The 14,829-nt window shown below is 42.8% G+C and overlaps 1 protein-coding gene across 3 annotated transcripts in view; it reads right to left on the reverse strand.

Moving 5' to 3' along the window:
• The window catches only part of COL4A4 (collagen type IV alpha 4 chain), a 123,132-nt gene that overhangs the window by 46,255 nt on the left and 62,048 nt on the right, over positions 1-14,829 (reverse strand). For all 3 annotated transcript variants that reach the window (XM_029068969.2, XM_029068967.2, XM_029068968.2), the window contains 5 exons: positions 14,340-14,447; positions 12,872-13,090; positions 10,208-10,369; positions 1,502-1,672; positions 424-567 (listed from right to left, as the gene is read on the reverse strand). In XM_029068969.2, coding sequence (XP_028924802.1) covers positions 424-567; positions 1,502-1,672; positions 10,208-10,369; positions 12,872-13,090; positions 14,340-14,447 — 804 coding nt within the window. The remainder of the gene's footprint in view (positions 1-423; positions 568-1,501; positions 1,673-10,207; positions 10,370-12,871; positions 13,091-14,339; positions 14,448-14,829) is intronic.

Genomic DNA, 14,829 nt, shown 5'->3' on the forward strand with positions numbered 1-14,829 from the left:
AAACAGAGTCAATCATGGCATAGTTAATGCCTGATTCCTTTTGTCCTCTTGTGGTTTAAAGAATTCTTACCTAGTACACTAGAGGAAACAAAAGTGAGAAGCATTTCAAAATATATAAATAGGAAAGGAATGCCGTATAAATGTCTACTTTCGTAGGAACTGGGTAGCAATATCCCAACATTAGGATAAAATTAGACCACTACATTAAGCTAATGATTCCCGAATAACATCTGAATGTGTATGATAAGGTTTATCTGGTTCTCCCACTGATCCCAGATTTGCAACAAGATAGTTAAGAATAGGACAGGAAATGAAATGAAAAGTGGAGGTAGCCAAATGGCAAAATAGACTATTTCAACTGAACAGAAACAAAGTAAGAAATGGAGTAACTGGAAAAGTTTAAATGTTCTTGAAATGGTTTACCTTTAGGTCCCCAGTCCCCTTTGTCTCCTGGGTGGCCAGGATGACCATCTCCTCCCCGTTCACCCTTTCTCCCAGGGTGTCCTGCTTGCCCTTTCTTTCCTAGCTCGCCTGGGAATCCTGGGATACCCGGCAGCCCTTGGGCACCTGGAAGGACAGCATGGTGAAAATAAACACATCAGTAAGGAAAGTACTTTGAGAGATTTGAGAAGTTTTTGTCTCTGCCATTTTTTGAGAGATGTAGAGTTAAAACCTAAGGAAAATGGATAAAACCAAGCAAGATGGAAAACATCATGAATATCCTTGGTTAAGCCCAGTGATGAAACTGGGATGTGCTTGGATTTGCATAGGGTTGTCCTCTGCCCAGTTTTAATTTGGCTAAGGCAGAGCTAGAAGAAAGACCTCTGCCCAGAGCCCTGACAAACTTCTTGAAAATTTAGGAATATGGCAGCAGCTGTCCAGATTAGATTAGACTCTCTGGAATGCCATTCATGGCAAAATTAGAGGGAAATGGGAGAAATCAAGCATGCTGCAGAAGTAGAGATGCTGATCACCAGATAACAAAAAAGGCTGGATAGTTCTCCCTCTTTATTTGTGACATCTCCTTACCTTATCTCAGGATCTAATCAGGATAGGCCAGACCAAAAAGTGGATCTTAGACATGAAGGTCTTCTTCCAATGGACACAAGCCTGATAATCTTTCCCTTTCCCATCCAGGTTCCCTGTAGCTCACAGCCTCAAACTCAAACTTTCCAGTCTCAGAGCAAGGGGTGGATTGGGTGGGTCACATGGAAGAGGGACCCAGGGCTAAACATGGAAATTCCTTCCTCCTTGCTCCTTGACATATAACTTCACACATCAATGTAAATTTCCCTGATGCTTTGGCTTCCCCATTCTGCGTCTCCCTCTCTGATGTTACACTGTTGATGTGAGGGAAGATGAATAAGAGAAAAAGCCGAGCAAAACAGTCCTTGACTCTAAATGAAAATTAAAATAAGAATGGCAGTTTGCTTTCAACATTGGATTTCACACTCATTTTATAACTCTGGGTGCAAAAATGTGGACTAAAAATAAAACATACCCTTTGGGCCCCGAAATCCAGGTAACCCATCATCCCCCAAATGCCCTCGATTTCCTGGTGGTCCTGGGGGACCAGATGATCCATTTAATCCTGGTGCTCCTGGAAGACCCTTCATTCCAGCTGGTCCAGGGGCACCCATATCTCCTTGCTGGCCTTTCAAGCCAGGGTAACCTGAAGAAAAAACAATATTCAAGCAATTGCCTTTTTTCCTTAGATTCAATACTGAATCCATGTTAATCATTCATTTGTGACCAATGAAACTCAAGCAAACCATAGCTGAAGTCCCAAATTAAAAAGGGCCGAATCAAGACTAGGCACTTGACATTACTGAAAATACTCAATAGTTTTTATTGATCAACTTTAATGTAGAGAAATGGGAGTAGTCACTACACACTCTAAAGGGCAGAACATTTTCGGCTGGTGAAGGCAACAGCTTTTCAGTTGCTGAAGCAGAAAGGTACCTAGATTCATGGAGTTATGAATTATTTCTGAGGTTAAGTATAAAATGACTCAGGGGAAGCTACGGGGCAGGCCAAAAAAATCAAAGCATTATTTTTATTTAATCAAAATCTCCCCAGGGAGACCAGCTAAGTGGCTCCTTCAGAGGGAGGAGGGGAGGGCAGGCCTCTGTATTCCCTCTGTGAGTTAGTAACTGAGGCTGGCGTACACCTGCTGAGACAGTACATCATTGTCCATTGAGTACACTGAACTAAGACACAGACGTAAATCAGAAATGTTGACAGAGCATGAAGAGGACTTACTATCTGACCCCATTACTCCAGTAAAGCGAATTGCAATCTAATAATAATAACTGTGCTGTTTGTTAAGCACTTACTATGTGCCAGGCACTGGGGGGGTGGATTCAAACAAATCGGGCTGGGCACAGTCCCTGTCCCACGTGGGGCTCAATCCCCATTTTACAAATGAAGGAATTTAGGTCTAGAGAAATGAAATGACTTGCCCAAGGTCACACAGCAGACAAGTGGCAGGGGCCTAGAATCATTCTTATTTGCTAGGCCCCTGCAGGGCTCTGAGTAGCTCTCGCAGAAATGGACCAGCCCTTCAGGGGTGGTTTTCTAACAGAACCTTCCTGTGAGCTATAGGGCAGTTTTGGGGAATGGGTCTTGGCACCCCTGAAGTTGACCCATGTCCTACAGCTGCATGGGGTGTCACAGGTACCCCCAACCACCACAGGGTTCAGGAACTCCAAGGCCTGAATGTCTCTGCAGTGCCCAACAAAGGCACTTGATTTAACTTGACTTTTGAAATCCTACCTCCTTTGGGAGGCCTTCCCCGATTACTTTTTCTCCTCCCCAGGTTCAGCTGGCTCATGAGTGGAAATTGTGTAACTGGTTCCAGCAACCCTGTGCTAATGACAGGATGCTGCCCTTCTGAGCAGCTATCCCACTTCTGACAGGTCAAAATGGAATTGCATTTTCGTTGGAGGTTAGAGGGAGACAGGACCACACTGAGCCCCAGAAATGGGCCACTAGAAAAAATGATTCTCCCCTCAGTGAAATACTAAAGAAAACATTCAGTAGACCACAGTTATTTCTATATGTAAAGCCCCCCCTTAAAATTCCCACCATTTCCAACAAACCTTCCCCATTTAGTTCCTGACGCCCTATTTCATATAAACCCACCAATCAATCAATCACATTTATTGAGTGCTTATTGTGTGCAGAGCATTATACTAAGTGCTTTGGATAAGACAATATAACAGAGTTGGTAGACATGGTCTCTGACTACAGTGAGCTTATAGTCTAGAGGAGAAGACATGTATTGGTACGACAACCAAGTAGAATGTCCTGAAGTCAGGAGGAAATACAAGGCTACAGCAAAGGAGAAAGATTAGGGCTGGTGATGTAGATTTAGGAATCATCTCCATAGAGATGGTAATTGAAGCCATGGGAGCTAATGAGTTCTCCAAGGGAGTCAGTGCAGATGGAAAATAAAAGACTCAGAACTGAGCTTTAAGGGGTTCCTACAGTTGCGGGGGGGCGGTCCCCTAGCTCTTTGACATTAGGTTCCATATCATTTGTATTGTCTTTTTTCCAGTTTTCTCTTCTCTTTTCTCTCAGCTTGTGTTTTTCATTCCTCTCAAGCTAATCTCCTGCCTGCCCCTCACTCTCAACTTGCATTAGGCCATGCTATCTCTCTACCCATGTGGACTGTAGAATACAGAGTTGGCAAATACGCTAAATGAAGGAAATGGCTTTTTCAGTCCTTCCTCAGACCAACAGAGCTGGATTTCCTCAATTCAATAATTGTAATGTGATAAAGAATAAATCAGTCTATAGGAGCAGAAAGGGGATTTTTTAAAGTATAGCATCATTAACCCAGGCGGCCAAAATTTAAGATGGTTGGAATGTTTCCTCTCTATGGACAGTGGATCTCAGTCTTCCCTTCTCTGGCTTTCAGCATATCTAGACATTATAGAAGAAACATATGGTGTGAGGCATTCTGTGAAAATATCTTATTTTCTAAAGTAAAAAGAATAGCAGCTTAGGGACCTAATTATTCTTTATTCGATATAGTCTCTAACTACTTTGCTTAGCTTTTTTGAGAATTTGCTCATTCAAATTCTATTCCTCCTCACTCTAGACTTGATTTAACTTCAGGATCCTACATCTGATCCACTAGAGTCCAATGGACAATTTTCATTTGTATTTAAACAGAGATGCAAACTGCAGTAAGTGCACCATAAATACCATTGATTTATCGACTGATGAACAGTAATGGGAGAGAAAGAATAAAATTAATTCTGCCTTACTCAGAGCTACCATAAAGGCATAAGCACCCCTTAGTCATGTGTAATGGGGATAATCACTGTCTTTACCCCACCCGTTCTAGATTGTAAGCTCTTTATGGACAGAGAACACATCTATCAACTCGGCTTTTTGTACCCTCCCAAGGGCTTACTACAATACTCTGCACACAGTAAGTGCTCAATAAATACCACCGATTGAGTCATTGCTTACCTGGGAGAATGACATTCCATGATATTTCCCCATCTGTGGAGTTTCATGTTTCCATATCTCCAATATAGAGTGGGAAGATAAAGAATTGCCAGTGATTCTACTGGCTGCCTATTGGTGTGTTTTTATTTCTCTGGAGGGCATAATGTTGCTTATTTGAAATTGGCCTACATACCTCTCTCTCCCAGAAACTAAGCAGTCTGTTTATAATACTAAGGGAGGAATGGGGAAGGTGTGTATTAATAGCCATTCCTTTTTTAAAGGAGTCAGCCAATGGTAAGGCCCAAGGCAGGCATTCAAATGTGACTGGTGAATGAATTTCTCTAAAACATGTTAAGATACTTCACTGTGCTGTGCTAATACAGTTTGTTTCATTCCGAGCTTGCCTCTGTTCATCAGTCGATAAATCAGTGGTATTTATTGAGCAGTTACTGTGTGCTGGGTACTGGAATAAGCACTTGGGAAAGTACTATACGATAGCTATTAGATTCGCTGCCCACAAGGAGCTTACGGTCTAGAGGAGACAGACGTTTAAATGCATTATGGATATGTACTGTGGTGCTCAAATGCCTAGGTGATGCAGAAGGGCAAGTAGGGGAAATGAGGGATTAGTTGGCAAAGGCCCCTTGGATATGTGAGTTTAGTAGGGCTTTAAAAGTGGGAGAATGGTGGTCTGTTACATATTAAGAGGGAGGGAGTTCCAGGCTAGAGGGAAGATGTGGGCGGGGTTTGGCAGTGGGATAGACAAGATAAAGGTTCATGAACCTGTCTCTCAGAATCTCTATCTTCCAAAACCTTTCCTCAAGGAGAACATTCCCTCTCTTGGTAACTGCACATCAGACTGGTCTATTTCCCAATTTTTTGAAACTGGGCTCTACTATATCTTCAAATCAGTTACGCGTTCTCACGTTTCATTTCACCACATTCTAAAGCCTCTTGGATAAACTGCTATCATCTATTCTCCTTCCATACCTTGCCTGGTGAAACTGTTTTATTTTCTGCGAGCATTTCCTGAAGGCACATACAGTGACTGCATTTCAGGCTCTCATGGAAGTAATCTTGTCCTGCCTTTTGACATAGCTATGGCTCATAAAGGGACACTGGTGAAACCGCTCGAAAAGCCGGATGTGTTATCTAGGTCTCACTGCCCCATAGAAAGTTGGACGCAGCATCTGCTCGGTAACCTTTCAGTCTGATGTTAAGTTTAATACTTCATGGTCATCTAACCTGTCAAAAACCATGCTGCCTTGTTTGAATATTTCTACAGGAATGCTATGGCATATGGGTCTTTTATCATTTCACAAGGCTGTGACTGCAAAGGTTATTTCTTCAAAAGTCAGAACTAAGTTTTTGCCTTCAAATTTTAGCCAGTTTTCTATACTTCAATGGCCCCTTTCTTGATTTGGGAAGGTATGTTCAGAGGGCCACTGAGTGTTTTTTTTTTTTTATTTTACCATATTTGTTAAGCACCTACTATATGCCAGGCACTGTACTAAGTTCTGGAGTAGATACAAACTAATCAGGTTGGACACAGTCCCTGTCCTATGTGGGGCTCACAGTCTTACTCCCCATTTTACAGATGAGGAAACTGAGGCACAGAGAAGTTAAGAGACTTGCATATGGTCACACAGCAGACAAGTGGCAGAACCAGGATTAGACCCCAGGTCCTTCTGACTTCCAGCCCCGTGCTCTATCCACTAGGTCATGCTGCTTCTGAAGCAGGGTGGCTCAGTGGAAAGAGCATGGGCTTTGGAGTCAGGGCTCATGAGTTCGAATCCCAGCTCTGCCACTTGTCGGCTGTGTGACTGTGGGCAAGTCACTTAACTTCTCTGTGCCTCAGTTCCCTCATCTGTAAAATGGGGATTAAGACTGTGAGCCCCACGTGGGACAACCTGATTCCCCTATGTCTACCCCAGCGCTTAGAACAGTGCTTGGCACATAGTAAGCGCTTAACAAATACCAACATTAAGTGTTCTTTCCAACTGTGTAAGATTCTCTCTGAGATGAGGATGGTTCTAGCTACGCGTGTTTTCAGTGATGCTGCGGCAGTATGTATGTGTTCTTTCATTTGATGTGGGACCGCAAATCCCTTTATCCCTTCAGCTTGGGCATCCAACCACTGGACACATGTTTCATATGTCAGTATGTTCCATCATTGGCTTGTGCAGGGCTCCATTTCATTATAATCATGAGGTCCTGCAAGGAAGTGTTACTTTTTTCAGGGAGTATTTTCATCTATTATTGGCATCTTTTTAATTCACCCAAAGTTTTGATGGCTGCCTAATAATCCTGGAGAAGCATGCATTCCTAGTACGCTGTCCATGTCATTTTTGTAGCTGGGGCCCTTGTTCCAAGAAGGCTATCTTGCTGTCGTCTTTAATGCCTTGTAAATTTCTATATTTTCCATGGCTCTGAGTCCTATTTGGTAAATAAAGCACCTTGCTTCTCACATAGCTGCAGCATGGTGTAGTGGAGAGTGCATAGGTCTGGGAGTCAGATCGTCATGGGTTCTAATCCTAGCTCCACCACTTCTCTGCTGTTTGACGTTGGCTAAGTCACTTAATTTCTCTGTGCCTCAGTTACCTCATCTGTAAACTGGGGAATAAGACTGTGAGCCCTACGTGGGACGACCTAATTACCTTGTATCTACCCCAGTGCTTAGAACAGTGCTTGGCACGTAGTAAGCACTTAAATACCATCATCATCATCATCATCATCAACTTAACAGAAGCAGCATGAAAAGAGCTTAGACCTGGGATTCAAGGACTGGGTTCTAAACCAGCTCCAACACTTGCCTGCTGTGGGACCTAGGGCAAGGCATTTAATTTACCTGTGCCTCAGTTGCCCCATTTGCTTAAAGAGATAAAATAATTGTTCTCCTTCCCTCTTAGATACTGAGCCCCATGTGGGATGGGGACTGTGTCCAAAATGCTTGAAAAGAGCAGACCTGGGAGTCAGAGGACCTGGGTTCTAATCTTGGATCCATCACTTCTCTGTTATGTGACCTTAGCTGGGTCACCTGACTTTTCTATGCCTCAGTTATCTCATTTGTATGATGGGGATTAAGCCTGTGAACCCCATGTGGAACGTGAACTGTGTCCAACGTGATTACCTTGTATCTACCCCAGCGCTTAGTACAGTCTAGCACATAATTAATGCTTAACAAATACCATAAATTTTTCTTTTTAATTGTATCTATTCCAATTCTCAGTCCAGTGCTTGGCATATAGAAAGTGCTTAGCAAGCTCAGTGGAAAGAGCCGGGGGCTTGGGAGTCAGGGGTCATGGGTTCGAATCCCAGCTCTGCCACTTGTCAGCTGTGTGACTGTGGGCAAGTCACTTAACTTCTCTGTGCCTCAGTTACCTCATCTAAATAAAATGGGGATGAAGACTATGAGTCTCACGTGGGACAATCTGATTACCCTGTATCTACCCCAGCGCTTAGAACAGTGTTCTCCACATAGTAAGCGCTTAACAAATACCAACATTATTTACCACAGATATAATGATGATGAGTATTATTATCTTTCAAGTTCCTCTGAGGAACAGTAATACAGAAGGGTAGTAAAGACAGACTCTTACCACCCAGCCCACACACTGGGTGCATATGTAGGCTGACTAAATACTAACAGGATAAAGTGAGCTGAATACTTCTTATGATGCACACCTGTGAACTAGCATCACAGAGCTAACATTTAACCATCACAAGTTCCATTGATCTCCTCGGATATTTAATTTTCAGAGATTTAGAAGAAGTGGACTTATATGTTTTCCTCAGTGCCTACAAAGTTAGAACTGAATGTTTCTATCTGTGTTATCTTTTCAGGCTTTCAGGCCTTGGCCAATTGTTTTTGCCTGATATTTTCAAGATTCCACCCTTTTTCAATTCAGGCTCTTTTTTTTGTTTGCACATAGAGGTCCATCTGCTGCTTAGTAAAGGAAAACTTTAAACAGAATTTTGCTTTTGATAGTGCCTCCATACCAAACACAGATTGACAATCAGAGGCAATATGCTTCAGATTGGTCTTGCTAATATGAGTGTACTAAGGGGAAGGTTTTGAAAATACATGAGATGAAAAACCCCTCTAGTCAGAAATATAGTTACATTTCAAAAAAGAATGGCCCACAGCGTGGGGAAAAAAATGAGAAAAGTTGTATTGTTTATAAGGGCTAGATGTGCTTAAAAAAAACTATTTTACTTTGCAGCAGCCTGGTGCAAGAGAAGTGCCAGGAACAAACAATATAAAGTTCTCTAAGTTCCTATCCACTTCTACATCTGATAGAAACTCCTCATCTAATTGAAAGCACACAATCACCTCACCTCCACCTACCTTACCTCACTGATCGCCTACTACCACCAGTCTGCACACTTTGCTCCTCTCATTGTACGTCAATCTAGACTGTGAGCCCGTTGTTGGGTAGGGATTGTCTCTATCTGTTCCTGAATTGTAGTTTCCAAGTGTTTAGTACAGTGCTCTGTACACAGTAAGAGCTCAATAAATACGAGTGAATGAATGAATCAACCCCTTGCCCACATCCTGCTTCTGCCCTGGAACTCCCTCCCCTTTCATATCCAGCAGGCCAACATTCTCCCACATTCAAAGTTTTAATAATAATAATATGGTATTACACTCTCCCAAATGCTTAGTTAGGTGCTCTTCTCCGTAAGTGCTTCGTAAATACCACTGCTGATGAATGATCTTTGTGTGTGTATAATGCAGAACCATGGTTAGATTTGTGTCACTCTTTTTTCATTATTATTATTGTTTGCAGTCACTGCAGTCTGTGTGCAGAGCCCTACACTAAGCATCGGGGAAAGATTCGGGATGATGATAAGACACAGGTCCTGGTCAACTCAGGGGCTCACAATCTTGGGGAAAAAAAGAGTGTAACAGGTAGGACAAATAATAATAATAATGGCACTTGTAAAGCACTTACTGTATGCCAGGCACTGTACTAAGCGCTGTGGTTGATATATGCTAATCAGATTGGACACAGTCCATGTCCCACATGGGGCTCACAGTCTTAATCCCATTTTACAGATGTGATAACTGAGGATTGGAGAATTTAATGACCTGCTCAAGGTCATAGAGTAGACATGTGGGGGAGCTGAGATTAGAACCCAGATCCTCTGACTCCCAGGCTCATGCTCTAACCCCTAGGCCACGCTGCCTCTCAAACACGGAAACAAGCCAATCTGTGTATTTAAAAATCTCATAAGTAATGCCATTTTTGAATACATGCATGCTCTTTACATAATTACCATAAGCTTAATTCTTAGCATTTGCCTTTGGTTCTTAGTTGTAAGTTAAGGCTGATTAATATATGGCTCTAAATTAGACAAATTACTTATTTTATGGCAAAAGACTGTTTGTTTAAGGAGTAGGTCAATTCCATTAGCCACCCTTTTGATTAATGGGGGCTGAGGGAGAGTTTTTAAATCGTGTAGTCTTTTAAACCCTTCTTAGGCAGTGTTCTTAGTGTGGCTCACTGTTCCCATTTCTGGGTTTGTGCCCTACTAATTTCAGTCTCCTGAAATGGGCTGTAATATGGAATATGTAATATGGAAGAGGCAGTGAGGCAAAGAAATAGGTTAAACAAGGATGCCCCAACACATCGCTATTCCTTTGGCTGCCAGTTAGCCAGAAAAGTTGTACCTCTTGGTGCCATTCTTGCTAGGTCCCTGCTGGGTGCTATTAGGCAAAGAAAACCAATGGGACGTTGCTTACCTGGATTACCTTGTGGTCCAGGGAGCCCTGGTTGTCCTGGCAACCCAGGTGAGCCTTTTTCACATAAGTATCCAGGTGGACCTGGAGAACCCGGAGGTCCATTATGCCCTTTTTGGCCTTTAAATCCTTTGGTTCCTGGAAGCCCTGGGGTACCAGCCTGTCCTGGAAAAAATTAAAAAGAGTTTTTCATAACATTGGCTTTTTACATGGCAGGATGAAAACACCAGTGAGCAATCCTGAATAAAGATCAATCCCTTAATCGAGTATTCAACTAATAAGATGATGATGGTGATGGTATTTGTTAAGATCTTACTATGTGTCAAGCACTGTTCTAAGTGCTGGGGTAGATACAAGGTAATCAGGTTGGACACAGTCCTTGTCCCTCGTGGGTCTCTTCATCCCCACTTTATAGATGAGGGAACTGAGGCACAACAAGGAAAATGTCATACAGCAAACAAGTGGCAGAGGTGGGGTTAGAACCTAGGTCCTTCTGACTCCCAAGACCATGCTCTATCCACTAGGCCATGCTGCTTCTAAGGGCCCACATTGAGATATACAATTTTGTTGGCCTTTTCTATCCAGGTTGCTCTGATCCCATCTCGCTAAGAATACAATGCAATGAAAATGGATCAATCAATCAGTGGTATTTATTGAGCGCTTACTATGTGCAGAGCACTGTCCTCGGAATTTAGGAGAGTATAATCCAACAGAATAAAGTGTTGTAGTGAGCATTGGGCAGTCGGGCTAAAACGAAAGAGACTAGGTTGAACAGGTAGCCGAGCAAAGAGAATTGTTGCTGCTGATGCTACTGTTGGGACAGTAGAAATCTGATTTCAATATTTCTGTATTTTTGTAAATTCTTTCTATCTCTTCTTTATGGGGAGGGTGTCTAAATTTTGTCTCTTGTGAAAAGTTTACCTTGGGAAGGCCATGCTATTGCCTTGGGGTGGAAATTGACTGAGACCTCTAATAATAATAATATAGTATTTGCTAAGCGCTTTTTATGTGCCAAGCATTGTACTAAGAATTGGGATAAAATCAAGATAATCAGTTTGGACACAGTCTCTATCCTACATGCAGCTCACAGTCTAAGTAGGAGGGAGAACAGATCCTGAATTCCCATTTACTGATGAGGAAAGTGAAGCACAGGCAAATTAAGTGGCTTGCTCAGGGTCACCCAGCAGGCAGTGTGGAGCCAGGGTTAGAACCTAGGTCCTCTGTCTTCCAGGCCTGGGATCTTTCCACTAAGCAAAGCCCCAATAATTTCCGAAATCCCCCAGAATCCAAATCTCTCAAGTGAGGGAATGGTGGAAGCAAATTTCCCGGAAGTTATAGGGGAGGGCTAACAGGAATTATTTTGGATGGAACAATATAGGAGAAGCAGTCAGAGGGTCCTCCTTGTTTCCAGGATGGCTCCGAATGGTGAAAACTAACTGTGCTGATGGTTGCATTCTGATACAGGACAAATAATACACTCTGAGGAGTTTGGGGTTGAAGCATCTCAGTTGTGTTCTGATTGGCCCCACCTGATATGGTCCAAATGCTCCAAATGGTCCCCTACAACCAACTGTAACCTGCCACCTGCAGATGCCCCAGTGAGAAATATGAGACAAACCTTCTCTAAAAGTAATATGAGATCTATCAATCAATCCAAGGTATTTATTGAGTGCCTACCATGTGCAGAGCACTGTACTAAATCCTTGGGAGAATACAATGCAACAGAGTTAGGAGACATATTCCCTGCCCACAAGGAGCTTACAATCTTACAGGGAGAGACAGACATTAGAATATAAATTATGGATATGTATGGAAGTGCTGTAGGGCTGAGAGTGGGGTGAATATCAGGTTCTTAAAGGTGTAGGTGATGCAGAAGGAAGGAGGAGTGGAGGAGATGAGGTCTTGGGGTAAGCTTCTTGGAGCAGATGTGATTTTAATACGGCTCTGACAATGGGGAGAATGGTGGCCTGCCATTTATGAAGGGGAAGGCAGTTCCAGGCCAGAGTGAGGATGTGGGCACTGGGTTAGCAGAAACATAGATGAGATCAAGGTACAGAGAGTAGTTTGCCATTAGAGGAGTGAAGCCAGAGGGCTGGGTTATAGTAGGAAATCAGCAAGGTAAGATAGGAGAGGCTGAGCTGACTGAGTGCTTAAAGCCAATCGCAAGGAGTTTCTTTCTGATGCAGAGGTGGATGAGCAACCATAGGAAGCTTTGAGAAATGGGGAGATGTGGACTGACCATTTTTTTAGGAAAATGATCAGGAAGCAGAGTGAAGGATGGACTGGAGTGGGAAGAGACAGAAGGCAGGGAGGTCGATGAAGAGTGATGCAGGAGTCAAGGTGGGATATAATAATGATAATAATGGTATTTGTTAAGCACTTACTATGTGCCAAGCACTGTTCTAAGCACTGAGATAGATACAAGGTAATCAGGTTGTCCCACATGGGCTCACAGTCTTAATCCCCATTTTACACACAAGACACAGAGAAGTTAAGTGACTTGCCCAAGGGCACAAAGCAGACAAGTGGCAGACCTGGGATTACAACCCATGACCTCGACTCCCAAGCCCGTGCTCTTTCCACTAAATCACGAAGTGTTCGGATGACTATAACTCGTTATAGTGCTTCACGACCCAATAGGTTAAGGAGACAACTAGAATTTCATACCTGGAGATCCTGGATATCCTAGGTCACCTCTAAATCCTTTAGGTCCGGGAAATCCTGCAGAACCTTTGTTTCCTGGAAGTCCTGGGTGGCCAAAAGCAGGATCACCTGGCATACCTTTTTGCCCATTGATACCAGGTGAACCAGGAAAACCCTGAGGACCAACTGGTGAGGTTCCTTTGTCACCTTTAAAACCTGGATCTCCATTGTCACCAGGAAAGCCTATAGAACCAAATATATATATATATATATATCATTTACAGATTTAATCCTACTATTGGAAGTAAATTAAGTTTCTCCAAAAATACAGCAACTTTCCAACTTCGGATGGCTCACTAAGCAGGGTTCTTCCGCCTATCCCGCCGTCGACTCCTGGGCCACGTCCTCCCATGGTCCTGGAATGCCCTCCCTCCTCACCTCCGCCAGGCTAATTCTCTTCCCCTCTTCAAAACCCTACTTAAAACTCACCTCCTCCAAGAGGCCTTCCCAGACTGAGCTCCCCTTCTCCCTCTACCACCCCCCCACCTCTCCGCAGCTTAACCCTCTTTTCCCCCCATCTCCCTCTGTTCCTCCCACTCTCCCTTCCCATCCCTTCAGCACTGTACTCGTCTGCTCAACTGTATATATTTACATTACCCTATTTATTTTGTTAATGAAATGTACATCACCTTGATTCTATTTAGTTGCCATTGTTTTTCGAGATGTTCTTCCCCTTGACTCTATTTATTGCCATTGTTCTTGTCTGTCTGTCTCCCCCGATTAGACTGTAAGCCCATCAAACGGCAGGGACTGTCTCTATCTGTTGCCGACTTGTTCATTCCAAGCGCTTAGTACAGTGCTCTGCACATAGTAAGCGCTCAATAAATACTATTGAATGAATGAATGAATGAATGCTACATTTTGGGGTCCAGCAAGTTGGAAGTCTTGGTTTCTAAGTGAAAAATGAAATTTCTGCAATATCTCCCATTCAACAGATTGAAAGGTGACTGGGTATGTAGGTTTCTCTTCCAACTATGGTTTTTGCAGCTGGAGTTTCGAGTACCCACGCTCAATTTTAACTGAGTGCTGGAGAGAGCAAGTGAGATCATGGCTGACTTGAAACGGGCTTAAAATGCTTTTTCCCCTCCACAAACGTTCTTAAATTTCATTCAGTGGAATGGAAGCTGGGCAGTCTTTAATTTCCTTTATTTCATAAGGTTTTGCTTTTTGCCATCTGCAGGGACTTTCAGGAACCTAACTCCTCCAGTGGTTGGCAAGGAAAATTTGTATTAGTTGTAATATTCTTGATTGGAATTACAGCTACCCTAGTTACGTTTTAATTTTTAGGCTTGGTTAGGAGGTACCAGAAGCCAATACCTAGGATGCTGAAGAAAAATAATCTTGGTACCGTTCGTATATGTTGAAATGACTTTGACAGATTTGACAGTGGCTGTTGATTTATTCCAAAAGACAAAAATAGCTTTTCATTTACCAGCTGGTCCTGGCACTTCGGAAATTCCTGGCTTGCCTCTCTGGCCTTTGGCCCCGTCAAAACCATGGGGTCCAGCTGGACCTGGGGGTCCTTGAATTCCCTTTGGACCTAAATAATAGCAGCAACAATGAAATAATATTGTCATTAAGCATGTCTTTAAAAAGAAATTGGAGGTCAAAGCAGGTAGCATGAAGGTATTTTTTTTTCTGTATTCACTATTATACATCGAGCAAAATTATGGGATTCTAGAAGATGCCGAGAATTATTTAGTACATCCACAGAGTTCACAATGATATCTGCCATATATTAAATTGGCTGGGGAAATTGTCTCCCACCACAACACTGAGGGCAAAATAAGTAAACTTGTTACGGTCAGGGAACGTGTTTGATAAATCTGTTGTATTGTACTCTCCCAAGCACTTAGTATAGTGCTTTGCACATAGTAAGTGCTCAATAGATACAATTGATTGATGGATTGATTAAGCATTAA

Source organism: Ornithorhynchus anatinus, chromosome 7 (assembly GCF_004115215.2).
Source record: "Ornithorhynchus anatinus isolate Pmale09 chromosome 7, mOrnAna1.pri.v4, whole genome shotgun sequence".
Classification (NCBI taxonomy): domain Eukaryota; kingdom Metazoa; phylum Chordata; class Mammalia; order Monotremata; family Ornithorhynchidae; genus Ornithorhynchus; species Ornithorhynchus anatinus.